The 14,618-nt window shown below is 34.1% G+C and overlaps 1 protein-coding gene across 2 annotated transcripts in view; it reads right to left on the bottom strand.

Moving 5' to 3' along the window:
* Positions 1-14,618, bottom strand: part of HMGCLL1 (3-hydroxy-3-methylglutaryl-CoA lyase like 1) — a 189,085-nt gene that overhangs the window by 80,727 nt on the left and 93,740 nt on the right. For both annotated transcript variants that reach the window (XM_079148680.1, XM_079148681.1), the window contains 2 exons: positions 5,690-5,785; positions 3,476-3,624 (listed from right to left, as the gene is read on the bottom strand). In XM_079148680.1, coding sequence (XP_079004806.1) covers positions 3,476-3,624; positions 5,690-5,785 — 245 coding nt within the window. The remainder of the gene's footprint in view (positions 1-3,475; positions 3,625-5,689; positions 5,786-14,618) is intronic.

Below are 14,618 nucleotides of genomic sequence, written 5' to 3'. Positions count from 1 at the left end.
TCTTTGATCTCATTATTTCCAGTTTTACTTTATTGTAAATTTGAAAAGAAATGCAACAGGTACAGTTCACAGATGAATATTATTGCATTTTGTAACTTTTAAAACAATGGATGAATAATTTAGTTGTTTCATAGGAAAGTGTGAAAAATATACTTCACTGAGTTTCAGTAGGCTCAGACTTTCAAAATAAGTCATGAATCCAATTATTCTAGGCCATTTTATAGAATAGCTTCTCTAGGCCACTTTGTAGAAGAGTTTTCACGGTTTATGCTTTGATATACAGAGCTGCTGACTTTTTTATTTTTTTTATGTGCATGGATAAGCATTTAAATAGTGAAATTAATGGAACCTTAATGATGATTTTCCCTTTAAATTTATACTCTCACAGAGAGAGTGAGCATACAATTCATGTGAGTTCATTAAAGAGAAGTTACTACTCATTTTAGACAAAGAGCAATAAATACTAAGTATTTTAAATGATAAATAGAACATTATTTCACATCTGAGACATTTCAATTTAATAGAATCCTGGCAAACCAATTATTTCTTTCCATAAATGCTATTAATAAGAGGAGAAAAAATGATTATATCCTACACAGACTTTCATGTTTCTTTATCTTTAGACTCTTTTAAATTTTAGATAAATATTAGATAAATAAATCAGATTTTTAAAACCTATGACACATGAATTAAGTAATAAGGAATTAAATATAAAATGTAGACATTTCATTGTTCATGTACATATATGTATATGCAGCAGTAGTGTCTCAGAGATTACATTAAGTTCTGAATATGTATAAATATATGTACACACATATGTGATGCATGGAATTGACAGGAGCAATTGAGCAATCGTCTTCTTAACTCTAATGAAACCCACTGGTTATTTCACATGAAAGTTACCTTTTATAAAAAAAATTAAATGGTTTTAGTGAACATTTAGAAAGTGTGTACTACATTATAGCCTTTAAATCTGATGGGTGATGACATAAATTTTCTGGATGATGATCAAGCACATACATGATAGAGCAGCCGTTGCCATGTGAGACAAGCTAAAGCATCTATGAGTTTCAGCTAGTGGAGAAGGCTCTTTTCCTGGCATGACTACCAATGGTTTGTGAATGACAATAGCAAGTACCTAAAATCTAGATTGCACATAAAAATAAAATCTTATTTAAACTCTAAAAAAAATTCTGTGGGAGGGAGAGAGAGAAGATAATTTAAAGGGCAAAGATAACTAATAAACTCACATGCTGAAAGGTCTATTCCTAAAATGGAATAGTGTTCCAGAAAATCCAGAAGTTGATTTCAAATAAAAAATATCATATTTGAAAACACTTACTCGTTTACAGTATTCTATAATAAAGTTTTCCATAAAGTTACTTTCTTGGTTTTACTGAGTCATTTCTCATCCTTCTGGAGCCTTCTTATCAGAGTCTGAGAGGTTTTTAGGTTGCAGCATGGTTAGAAGTTTCTTTACTGATGGGGCAATATTAATTGTGAATAAATGAATTTCAAGATGACTTTGGATTTCAATTAGTTCAATTACATTAACCATTTTTATATGAGAAAGCTAAAACCTAAGAGTTGACTTCATACAATTTATGTTTATATATATCGTTCAACAGTAAAAATCCCCACAGACTTCCTGTTTGAAGAGCAACACTGTTTACAGTTTTGTCTTTTTTCAACTTTCCAGTGAGGACTACTTTAGAGCTTACACTTCACATTTTAAAGACACTGAAATAGAATAGGGGCTTCTTACTTTCCTTTTTTTTTTAAAGGTAAACAACACAAAACACCTTATTCATATTGAATTTAGGAACTTATAGTACATACTTCTTTGATTATGGTTATGTAAATTTTGCTTAAAAAAACTACCCTTTGTTTTGTGCCTATGGAAAGACATTAGCTTAGCTTTTAATTTTTTTTGCTAGTTCTTCCTATTGCATATATATATATATAAATTTGAAAATTCCACATCTTAAATAGCTCATGTTGAAGACTTACCATGAAAAGTGAAGAAAGAAGTTAAAAAATAGTAAATAAACCAACAAGAAAGTTCACTATGGCATAGCCTAACTCTACGTGTTCTCCAAGTGACCTCAACTAATTTCCAGTCCTTTTCTAATATCCCCACTTAAGGCTGATTCACTTGTCTTTCTTATTAACTATTCAATCGTTCTCACCACTATGGACTTTGGTCACCTCAACTAAAGGAAGTACAACCTACACCTAAATCAATTTATGGCACTCAGTCTTCCCTTGCAAATGCCATCCTTTTCAATTTATGATATTACAGTATGTTTTTCAAATTTGTATATTTATGAAACCAATAGACAATTTGGTAATGTCTTTCTTCAGTAACAGAGACTTTATTTTGTGTGCTACATCATGTAGGCATAGTTGTAATATTTGCTGCAACTGCTGGTCCTGGTAGCAAGCAACAACCAAGGTAGGTGGTTCTCTCTTTTCCCTCCATCCTTGGCTCTCATAGCTCCTAAGGGCCTCCTTTTACCATTTTTTTTTTCTATTACTCTGTCTTGTCACTGATTTGCATGTGGCTCCATCCTAGGAACCCCAAAAGAGAGATCTCAGCAGAAAAATTACATAATCTTTAAACTCAGGTGACCAGGTTTACTACCCCATTTCAAAACTCCTGGAGAGAGAAAATTGGGTTTGTGGATCCTGGGCCAGGAACCACCTGGGATGAAAAAGCTGATGGCTCAGACCATGAGCAATGCAATTTCTACAAGAAAAAGGCAAGACAAGGAGAAAAGGCCAGTATCCTGGATATACCTGCACTTACAGAAATAATGAAACATATAATAGAAAATAGAGAAGAACTTAAAAAAAATCTATGTTTATATTCTGTATGCAGTTTGTCAAATATTTTTAAACAGGGCTCTGCAAGGTGCTATGAAGGTGCTTTGGGGTTATCCATCGAAAGTAAGGTAGTCAGCAATTAAGGAGAAGTTGAATGGGTGAAATGATGGTCCCAACTTCCCTGAGCAGCTCAGAGGCTCAATGTTATGTCCAACATACCCTTTTAAAGTAATAGATAAACTTGCCCTTAAAACAAGTCATGCTTTTAAAAAAACATATTTGAAACCACATTACATGATTCCTTTCTTAAAGCTGCTATGACTTTGTATCAATATATCAACACTCACGAGGATGAGATCAAAAGATAGTTGAACCTGGACAGCTGAGTGTTAATGTAAGAGTTAGTGCTGGAATTGCATGCTAGTCCTTCTGATATTAATTTCATATACATTCCACAGGCCAGATACCCACTAATACTCATTAATGGCATTAATGAGATGTGACTATATAGATTGCCTTGATTAAATAAGGCACAAATAAGATATTGAATGTCTATTTTTATACATTGCAAAAGGATGTCTAGAGAGTTCATAACTAAGTTGTAACAATAGATGCTGATGAAATAGAATTTGCCAAATTCCATAAGTACCCTCGTACTGGAATATTCATATGCCTTGCAGACTTAACGACCTCTTCAAACTTTCCCATACTTTCTTCAATGGAACAGTTAATATTCTTCTTGCTAAAGGATTCAGATGCAGCACCAAAAACTGATATCTCAGTGGCTCCAGCAGCAACCTGAAAAATATAGTTTAAAGCCGAAAGTGAAAATTTTCAAAAGTATAAATGATAGCAGATGAGTAACTATAAAAGTATGCTTATGTTACCATTTCATTTAAAATTTAAAACTAGAATCCTCTCATCCTGCCACACACACTGTTTTGAAGTGGAAAAACTTCTTAATAACAGAGTAATTCTTCAAACTAACACTTGTACGTCTATGAGGCACAGAAAACACAGTGATGATGTTCCAATTTAATTTTGCCTTTCAACATGTTATCCTGAGAAATACTTCAACCCTAATTATGGAAAATACTTGCACCCCAATAAAACCTTTATTTTTCATGGAAAACATTATTTTCAAACCAATTATTAAAATAAAGGATAGAAAACATTCTGTTTTTGTTTTTCTTCTTTTCTTACAATCCAAGAGAAAAATATTTTTGTAATTCATTTTGGATTTTTGCCCAAAACTTTCCTCCCAACTCTTAACCCAGCTTCTATTGTTTTGTATCCTGACTGCTGCAAGCACACACTTGTGTGTCTAAGACTCTAAACTTCCTGCCAGTTTTTTATTTTTATTTTTTGTATGAGGGATTGAACTCAGGGGTACTCAACTACTGAGCCACATCCCCAGCTCGCTTTTGTATTTTATTTAGAGACAGGGTCTCACTGAGTTGCTTGGTGCCTCGCCATTGTTGAGGCTGGCTTTAAACTTGGGATTCTCCTGCCTCAGCCTCCCAAACTCCTGGAAATACAGGTGTGCACTACTGCCCAGCTAGATTTTTTAAGACCTTCTGCTCATGCATCACTAGGGCTCTGCCTAGGTTTCCCCCAAGGGGTCTGATCCCCTTCTAATATATTAAAAAAAAAAAAAAAAAAAAAAAAAACTGTCACCTTTTCCCCAACATTAAAAAAAAGTAGTTTTATGCCTCTATCCAAAATAAGTTTAGGCCCTCTAAAATAAAATGGCTGTTCATTGAACACCTACTATTCACCAGTACTGATGTTTGCACTTTGCAGATCATTTTTGTAATTCACTGACAATTCTGTAAACTAAGTAAGATTATGCCAATATTGTGGCACAAAGAAACTAATTAGCAAGCATAAGCTCACATAGTTAGTCAAATTCAGGGAGCTGCATTTTAGTCCAAACCTGGCTGACTCCCAAGCCATCTGTTCCATCCCAATGCTTGCCCTCTACTCTATCCTGAGGATTCTTCTCAGTAACTTTCTCAAGTTGGAAGATGGAAACATGTACACATTCTTCAAATGCCTCTTTCTTTATAAACAAGTAATCATATCAAATAAAAGGAAAGAAAAGATAATTGGTTCTAACAACATATACACACACAGGTAATACACTAACTAGGATTCCACGACTTCAACTTTATCCAATACAGTCTCAAATGCAGAAACAAAAACATTCTTTAACACTGGAGTAGCTACAGCAGAACCATTGCAATAAACCCAAGTAAGCACAATATAGTAAGTTTCTGCTTGAAATTGGAATGGCTCTTCTTGTATGTATATTATTTAAATCATTCACTTAAAACATAAATCCCTAAATCACACAGGATTGGAAGAAAAAACAAAGAAGAAGAAAATTCATTAGATATACATATAATGAAGAAGTTTAATTTTGCCTAGAGGGGGGAAGCAACAGAAACAAAAAATTGGCCAAAGATTTTTGACAAAATACCCACCAGTAATATTAATGATTATAATATTTTATCAATAAATGTTTGAGTTGTACTCTGTATTACCTACTTAAGAGGAAGACAAAAAATACACTCTCAAAAAATTCATGACAATGGAGAGTATTACTTACATATTTTGTTTCTGTTGTTTTCATGTTTTGATTCTTTAATCTTCTTGAATGCTTAAATTGAAAGAGCCAATTACGTAGCACTTTGATCTCTAAAATGCCAGGAGGGTACTGATCTCTATGCATTCCTGTTAGTATATTAGTAGAGTACTTACATAAGTTAAGTTAATTACACATGATGCCATTTTAACTTTGCAAAGATTTTTTAAACAATTAAGGACATGTAAATTTCAGAAAAACGAGTATCACACTTACAGCACGGTGGAAACCCTGAAGATTAGGAGTAAGGACAGGATATCGAACTCCTGGATATTGATTAATGCCTTTCATCACTTCAGTGTGATCAGCCATCTTAAATACATAAGAGTTATATTTCAATATGTAACTGAATACTAGATCAAACATGTTCTTAGATTTTCAGGTAGGTTATCATTACATATGCAAATATATACTACAAAATAATGTTTGAAATAATAACACTATGCCAATATGTGTCATAGGTATATAATGACTGGATATGAGTTTCATTAACTCACATAATAAGATCTGGCCACATGAGTGATGACAGAGTCTCAGGAACTTTCCTATTTTCCTTTGACTAATGTTCACTGGGCCAATACTTATTCCCTATCATTCTGTATAATTTAATAGTTCAAGCCTCAAACATTCCTGATAGTGGGGAGAGTATGAAAGTCTCTGTGCTATATCTTTACCTCCCACAGGAGAATTTTATGACTAAATATCTTCTAGTGCATGAAATTTTACAATGTTTAGTAAGATATGAATTATGTATGTCTATTAGAATAACTTAACGAAGCTGAGCTATGTTATTTGGTTAGCACAGGTATTTCAGTTAATAGTTATAATGCTTAATATAGTAAAATCAAAGAATTAATATATTTTTGCTTCTTCTCACAAGCAAAAAAATAAATGCAGTAGAGGAAATACCCATGACAAAAATTTAACCCACCCTGTCAAGATTTTATTTTCTGAATCTCTTAAAAACTAAACTTTGATTGAAAATATCCAATGGGCAAAGTCTATCAATTACTCTTTTAAAGCAATAAATGATAATCAGATCCCATGATCAACACAAAAAATTATACTTTATATAACTATAAGTATTTCATATTTTAAAATATAAAACTATGCATGAACTGTATATACATGAAATAATAAATGATGGAATGTATACAAAACAAACTGGAGAAAACTTTGTAAACTAATACCAAACAAAAACTGATATCCTTACTACGGGAATGGAGAATGAAGACTATTGTTTTATCTCTATACATTAGCTTCTTATAATGAGCACATAGTATTATGAACTTTAAAAACACAAATTAACTAAAGCATAGTGGTTTTCCTTAATATATGTATACATACTTTATATTTAGTGTGATTGGTCTATTAGTCTTCTTAACTCTTAGTTAAATGCCGGCAGACTTAAATTAAATATTTTGAATGATTATAACTTGGATTAATTAAATACCTTAAGTATATTTTTAAATTTAAGTTAAATATTTTAATATGTAAAAAACCTCTCTGGTTGTCATTTTCCAGGCTTACTGGTAAAGAAGATTGCTCCATTCATTCAATCCAGACACACTTATATATGACTAACATGTGATTCTTGATCATTTATTTCTAAGGTAACATATTCACTATTGCCCCCCCCCACACTATTATATCTTTTCCAAAGTATATAATGGCTACCATATCCATTCATTTTTGATTCATAAAAGCCAAATCTCTCATTTCATTTTAATCTCATTTGATGTTAACTCAGATGTTTACTGATCATCTACCATGTACAAAACCATAAGCCAGATCCCATGGGAAATACAGACCTTACTTTTCTGTGAGAAACTAAAGTCCTATCACTGCAGTCATTAACAGAATAGTTGTGGAGATAAAAGAGATACACATGGAGAATTAAAAATCCAAAGGAATATACTGGTTGCTAATGAAAACACATAAAAGTTTGGAAAGTAGAAATACTAGTATGACCTATCATAGTCTATGAATATTTAAAAGAGAATAGGTAGTACAAACTGAAGTCCTTGATTATAGCATATTATAAATTTTATAAAATGGTCATAATAAGTTTTCCAGTCCCACATACTCTTCCAGGTTCTCTCCACTGTCAATCAAGTGGTGTATTCTATTTACTTCCCCTCCTGGCAGCTGGGTGGGCTGTGATTGTTCCAACTAATAGTATACAGTGGAAATAATACTATATGACTTCTGAAGCTAGGTTATAAAAAAGGATATAACTTCCATATGGCTTTCTATTTGGAGAAATTCACTGTGGAGAAATCAGCCAACATGCTAGGAGAAAGCACAAATTTGCCTATATAGTGAGACCATCTGAAGAGGCCTCCTGGAGAATCTATGTGAGGAGAGACTGAGGCCCTGAGCTAACAGCTATTATCATACCCTAGATTTGTCACTGAAGTAACCACCATATAACATTGACTTCTGAAATAAGTCATGCAGTTGAGATCCTAGACATTGTAGACCAAAGACGAACTGTTTCCCTGTGCCTTATTCAAATTCCTAACACACAGAATAAGTAAACATAATACATGCTTATTTATACCACTAAGTTCTCAAGGACTTCATTACATAGACATAAAATTTGGAATTCTGAAAAATGGATAAGACTGGAAAAGAAGGATGGATGAAAAACATTTGACTAGAGAACATCACTGGTGAATAAGGGATGAGATTATAAAGATGGAAGGCTTACACTGTGACACATCTTTGATGTACATTCGCATTAATCTAAAGATCCCTAATTTATCCTGGAAGCAACACAAAGGCATGGAGAGTCAGTGTTGAAATGTCACAGGTCTGAAATAAAAGCAGTATTATAGAAGGATGAACCAGAGAGAGGTATAGAAGTCAGTCTAGAGAGAAGGAGATGATTCTTAGATGATGATGAGATTCCAGCTTGTGGGAAATTCTGTTGTAGAAAAATGACACTAGGAATAGAACCCCAAAGAAAAACTAATAGAACATGGAGCTGATCACATGAAGGATTACTTGAAAATTCAATCCTCTCTCTTTTATAACCTTCCTTTTAAATATTTGACATTTGTACAGATTTCAATACAGATCTTGATTAACCATGGATATCACCTTGGTGCCTGATGCTATTTAGAGTGTGAATTTTCTCCATCTCCTTTCTCCTTGCCTTTCTCTCACACTTGCTCTGTCTCACACACACAAATGAGCATGAATATGCAAATTGTAAGAAAATCAGAGCACTTCTTTATAATTTGAAGCAGAAAGAAAATAAGTTACTTTTAGTTTTAGCATGTTGAAATGAAGGAAAAAACAAAATTCTCTTACTAGAAAATAATGTTAATTAAAATTATTAATGTTTAAAATTACTTAAATATGGTAACCTTAAACATTTATCGGAAACATCTATACTACCAGGATAACAGAAATGAATGCTCTGTCCCTAACCACATATAGATTAGGATAAAGTATGGCACAAAGGGCAAAGCAGAAATTTTAATCTACAAAAAATATTGGTTATGTCAGCCTACAGGAGATTTTCCATTCTGTATGTAATTTCATGAAAGTCTTGAATCAATGTGAAGAAACTTACATGATGAAATAAACATAAATTGCTTTTCATAAATATTTCAACCAACAGAATAACAAAAGACTTAATAATAACCATGTTTCCGCATCATAACAGCTGAATTTTGATAATCATTGAAGATACCTTCTTTTTATGATAAACACATTAAATAGAATCCAAAAAATTTCTACTTTTTGTTCTCAAAAAAGTCACATAATGAGGTCATTTAGAAAATAATAGTATTCTGTCTTATTTTGTTTAATAAAGGCAATAAGAAAATAGATTTAGGATATTCTAATAGGATATGATTTTATTATAAAGGATAAAATAAAGTAGGTTTCAATTAAAGCTATAAAATCCTTGATTTAATTTTTTTTTCTTGGAGAGTTTATGTTATATTTCAATCTTGATGTTATTTTAATGTCTAAAGTTTAACTATTATTCAAACAATGGAACTAACTATTCCCTTACATTACTGGTTTGACATTTAATTTAAAAAAAAAAACTTTCTACATCTGGTTTGATTTAAAATATTTTTCAGATTTTGCTGTGGGTTTTTATTGAATAAAATGAAAAATCAAAAACCCTCATGATTTGGATAGTAACATGTTTTGCCATCATCTGGATATAGTCTGGAAACAAAAATACCTGTGACTATCTATCCAACAAAGCAGGCATGCCATGGGTAATCAATTCCTTAAGCATTCACATGTTGATATGAATTCAAATAGTCACAATATTTATGGAACCCTTTGTAAGAGTTTTAATGATATACAAAAGGTCACAAGGATTAGAATGTAATAAGCTTAGAGTTTAGAGAATTCATTAACAACTAATAATATCATGGTACGAGTAAATTTAAGCAGTCCATTTTATACATATTTAGACATCCTACTAACATTTTGTTATTCTCTGAACACTATAATCTCTCCTAAACATGTAGACTTTCATTATGTTCCCCAGTCAATGGCAATGGCTAAATACAGATTGAGAATTGTTCATGAACAGTTCTCACCCCAGTTTCCTGAGATTAGTGGAAGTTCAAGATAATGCATATGAGTAAACAGTGATAAACAATGACAAGAGTTTCTCATGAGCTTTAGAAAGGCTGTAATATTAAAAGCTTTAATTTTATTTTGTAAATACTCTATTAACTTTACAATTGAGGGAATTTAAAAGTTAAAATATTTTTAAATATCATGAGACAATTAATTTTTAAAGTCTATTTCAATATTTAAATTTTCATTCATTTTAATATTTATTTATATACTTACAACTACGACCTAACAGTTAGGTGTAGGAAAATGAAGCAAATATAGTCCTTTCTTTGATATATGAACTAGTGAGGGGGCATATACAATGTGTGTGTGTGTGTGTGTGTGTGTGTGTATGTGTGTGTGTGCATTTGTATGTATTATATAAAAACATATACCAGAAGTACAAAATAATACATAACCACGTCATCTGAAGTTCCAAAGAACATAAATCAGGAAACATTTTTCTTTATACTTCAAGCACACATAATAACACACCTTATCTATGTCAAATGTAAATAACCCAGGAGCCTATTTTTTAGTGGAACAATATTATTCATGGTATTTGAAAGTATTCCAAATTTTTCATTGAGCAAAGTTATTCAGATACATATATGTGTGTGTGTGTGTGTGTGAAATTCAATTTTATCCCTTATTAAAATGATAACTTTAGGTGCCCCTTCCACCCTGCCATGCCAGCAGCTGTCAATCTACCAATGGCAGCCCCCTCCATAGCCCCCTCCATGTGGTAGCTTCCACCTAGGGACACCATACAGGGCCTGGAGGCAGCCGCTTGTCATAGCACCACCTGCCACAGTGCTGCAACTCCTACCATATTGCCCAACACCACATGGCCCGCCTTCACTGCCCCACCTCTGAAATAGTCGACTCTGTCTTGAGACACTTCCGCCACCATCTTGGGTTACATCCGCTGCTGCCATCACCATCTTAAGGTGGGGCAACTTTCATCTTGGAGACACCAACCGGGAACTGGAACCTCAACATTAAGGTAATTACAGGTTAATTGTCACCATTGCCACAAACTTGGGACATGGCTGCTTCCATCTAGGGACAACAGTCAGGGCCTAGAAGACCATCATCAACGTTCCTGCAGGCTTGGTTACACCCTAGGTCACCCTACTAGGTGTGCTAATAGCCACCATCTTGCTGAAGAGACAGGAGAGAGCTTTGCACAGGGTTGGTAGGTTAGAAGAGGGCGTGAGGGCATCTAGATCCCTGCTCACCCAGCCAGTCAGTCTGGCACTCACCAGGTTCCCAGGGCCAACTCAGGCAGCAGTTGCTGGGACCCAACACCAGCCCAGTCCCTGGCTCCCTCCACAATCTGGCATCCACGGATCACCTGGTCCTGCCAGTTTGGCAATCAACAGTGCCCTTTGGCTCACCAATCCCCAGTCTCACAACCACCCCTTAATCACCAACCTGGTCCAGTACTTGAAGCTAGGTGGCTGGCCAGCAGTTCTCAACATCCAGTCCTGATCCACCAAAAACTGAACAGCTCTCTACAACAGGCCCACAGGTCCTTTCTCAGGACCTCCAGAGAAAGATATTCCTGATAGGAAAGTCAGCATGGATGGGAGGGATAAAGTTCAGAAACTAAATTAGGAACCAGAATTGTGGGGTCCACAGGTGTTGTTAGGGACTAAGACCAGGTTCCTATATCACACAAGAGGACCACAAAGGAGATTGCTGGGGTGCAATCTTCCAACAGGGACCAGTAACTCCTGCCTCCAGGAGTTCCACCTTCAAGACTAACCCTCCTACCCTAGTATCCTTCACCATCCTAAGGGTGAAATATCAAACTCTAGACAACTTCACCTATCAGATGAAAAGGAAAGCAGGGAAGATACTGAAATTCAACAGAAACAATTATTCAATTTTCCTTTGAGATTTATTTCTTCATTCTTTTCCCACTCTCACATTTGCAACATTTTTGAAACCAAGTAGTTTTCATCAATAGGCTACTGAGGACTGAGATGTCTGAAGAGTATATTACAGTTTTGTTGTATATTCTTTGATTTTTACATTTTTTCCTTTTTCTTTTCTTTCTTTCTTTTTACTCTATATATTTTGCTCTCACTTATCTGTTTCCTCAGAGTCTCTTTCTCTTTTATCTCCTGCTAACAACCAACTTCTTTTGATTTTACCTTCTCTCTTCCTATGATCTAATACCTCTACATTCTCACCTCCTACCTCATAAACATCACATCCTACACCCCCACCCCACCCTGGTTCTCTCTTTGTCCACCATTAGGAACTGTAGTCTCTTTTGCAAAGAGAGCTACACCTTAAAGGTGAGATATTGGAAACCTGCAGGAACATTATAAGTATATAGGGTAGAAACCGTAATGCCTCAGATCCACACTGCTAGAGGGGAAGACACATGAACAACACAAAAACACATGGGAAGAAAGTGCCCCCTCCAACAAAAGATACTATAATAATAGAATCCATTGACATAACAATAGAAGAAATGTCAGAGAGGGAGTTCAGAGTGTACAGAGTTACAGTAATCTGTGAAGTAAAGAATGATATGAGAGTAAATACAGGCAATGAAAGATCACTTCAATAAAGCAATGAGAAAGTAAATATAGGTAGCAAAAGATTACTTTAAGAAAGAGATAGAGATTCTAAAAAAGAAAAAAAAAACAAGAAAATCTTGAAATGAAGAAAACAATAAACCAAATTAGTAATTCAATATAAAGAACCACCACAGATTACCTCAGGCTATGAAGACAAGATATATAATCTTGAAAATAAAGTTGACCACACAGTGAAGACAGTAAGAAACCATTAACAGAAACTCTTTAGAACTATGGGAAATGTGAAAAGACCAAATTTTAGAATTATCACAATAGAGAAGGCACAGAGATACAAACCAAAGGAATGCACAGTCTTTTCAATTAAATAATATCAGAAAATTTCCCAAACCTGAAAAATGAAATGGAAAATCAAATACACGACACTTAAGGGACACCAAATGTACAAAATTACAACAGATCCAAACTGAGGAACATCATAATGAAAATGCCTAGTGTATTAGTCAGGATTCTCTAGAGGAACAGAATCAACAAGAAGCATGATTAGATTTGCTTACATGACCAGAAACTGGATAGTCCACAATGACTGTCTGCAGGCTGGAGTACTGGAAGCACCAGTAGCTGTGCAGCCCAAGAGATGGAAGTCCCAGAACAAAAGGGGTAAACAGTGCTACTTAGTCCAAGACTGAGGCTTCTGGAAACTACCTAGAGAATCACTGGCAGAGTCTGCTTTGGACATGAGAGTCTGATATCCTCAAAAGATCAAAGCAGTATTCAAGAACATGTTCAAGAAGAGTGGAGCCTCCATCTTCATCTGTTTCCTTGTTCTTCCAAGTTTTATTCCATCCAAGCCACTATCCTATTGGGAGGTGCAGCCCATGCTTAGGGATGATCTCCACTTTTGTTCACTATCCTACATTTCAATCACTCCTAGACACACCCTCACTGACACACCCAGAAACCTCATAATCATTGGCATCTCTTAATTCAATCAAGTTCATGATTCATATTAACCATTACCCCTAGCATACAGAATAAGGATATAATATTAAAGGTTGCAAGAGAAAAGTATCAGATTACATATAAGGGGTAACCAATACGGATCTCAGCAGTTTTCTCAATCCAGAACCTCAAAGTTAGAAGGTCCTGGAACAACATATACCAAGTTCTAAAAGAAAATGGATGCCAAGCAAGAATCTTATATCTAGCAAAATTAAGCTTCAGATTTGAAGATGAAATAAAAACATTCCATGACAAACAAAAGTTAAAGGAATTCACAACTACAAACTACAGAATATTCTCAACAAAGTATTCCATGAGAAGGAGATTAAAAAAAAAAATGTAAACCAGCACAGGGAGGAACTACACTAAAGGAAAGGTCAATTAAAGGAGAAACCTAATCATGCTAAAAAAATAAAATAAAATAACAAAAAAAAAAAAAAAAAAAAAACCGAAATGACTGGGAACACAAATCATATCTCAATAATAACACTGAATGCTAAAGGTCTAAACTCATCAATCAAAAGATAGACTGCCAGATTGAATTTAAAAAAAAGGTCCAACAATATGTGGTCTTCAAAAGACTCACCTCCTAGGAAAAAACATCCACAGACTGAAAGTGAAAGGATGGGAAAAACATATCACTCACATGGACTATGTAAACAAGCAGGGGTTTCCATTCTCTTATCAGATAAAATGGACTTCAAGTCAAAGATAGAAGGGATAAAGAAGGACATTTCATAATGCTTAAGGGAATTATAAATCAACAAGACATAACAGTAGTAAATATTTATGCCCAAACAATGCCGATTCTATATACATCAAACAAACCCTTCTCAATTTCAGGAATCAAATAGAACACAACACAATAATACAGGGTAACTTTAACACATCTCTCTCACCACTGGAGACATCTTCCAAACAAACTCTAAGCAAAGAAAGTATAGAACTAACTATTAAGTCTAAATCAATAATTTAGACTTAATAGATATGTG

The sequence above is a fragment of the Sciurus vulgaris genome (genome assembly GCF_902686455.1).
Source record: "Sciurus vulgaris genome assembly, chromosome: 7".
NCBI lineage: Eukaryota > Metazoa > Chordata > Mammalia > Rodentia > Sciuridae > Sciurus > Sciurus vulgaris.
This window is presented reverse-complemented; position numbering and strand designations above follow the sequence as displayed.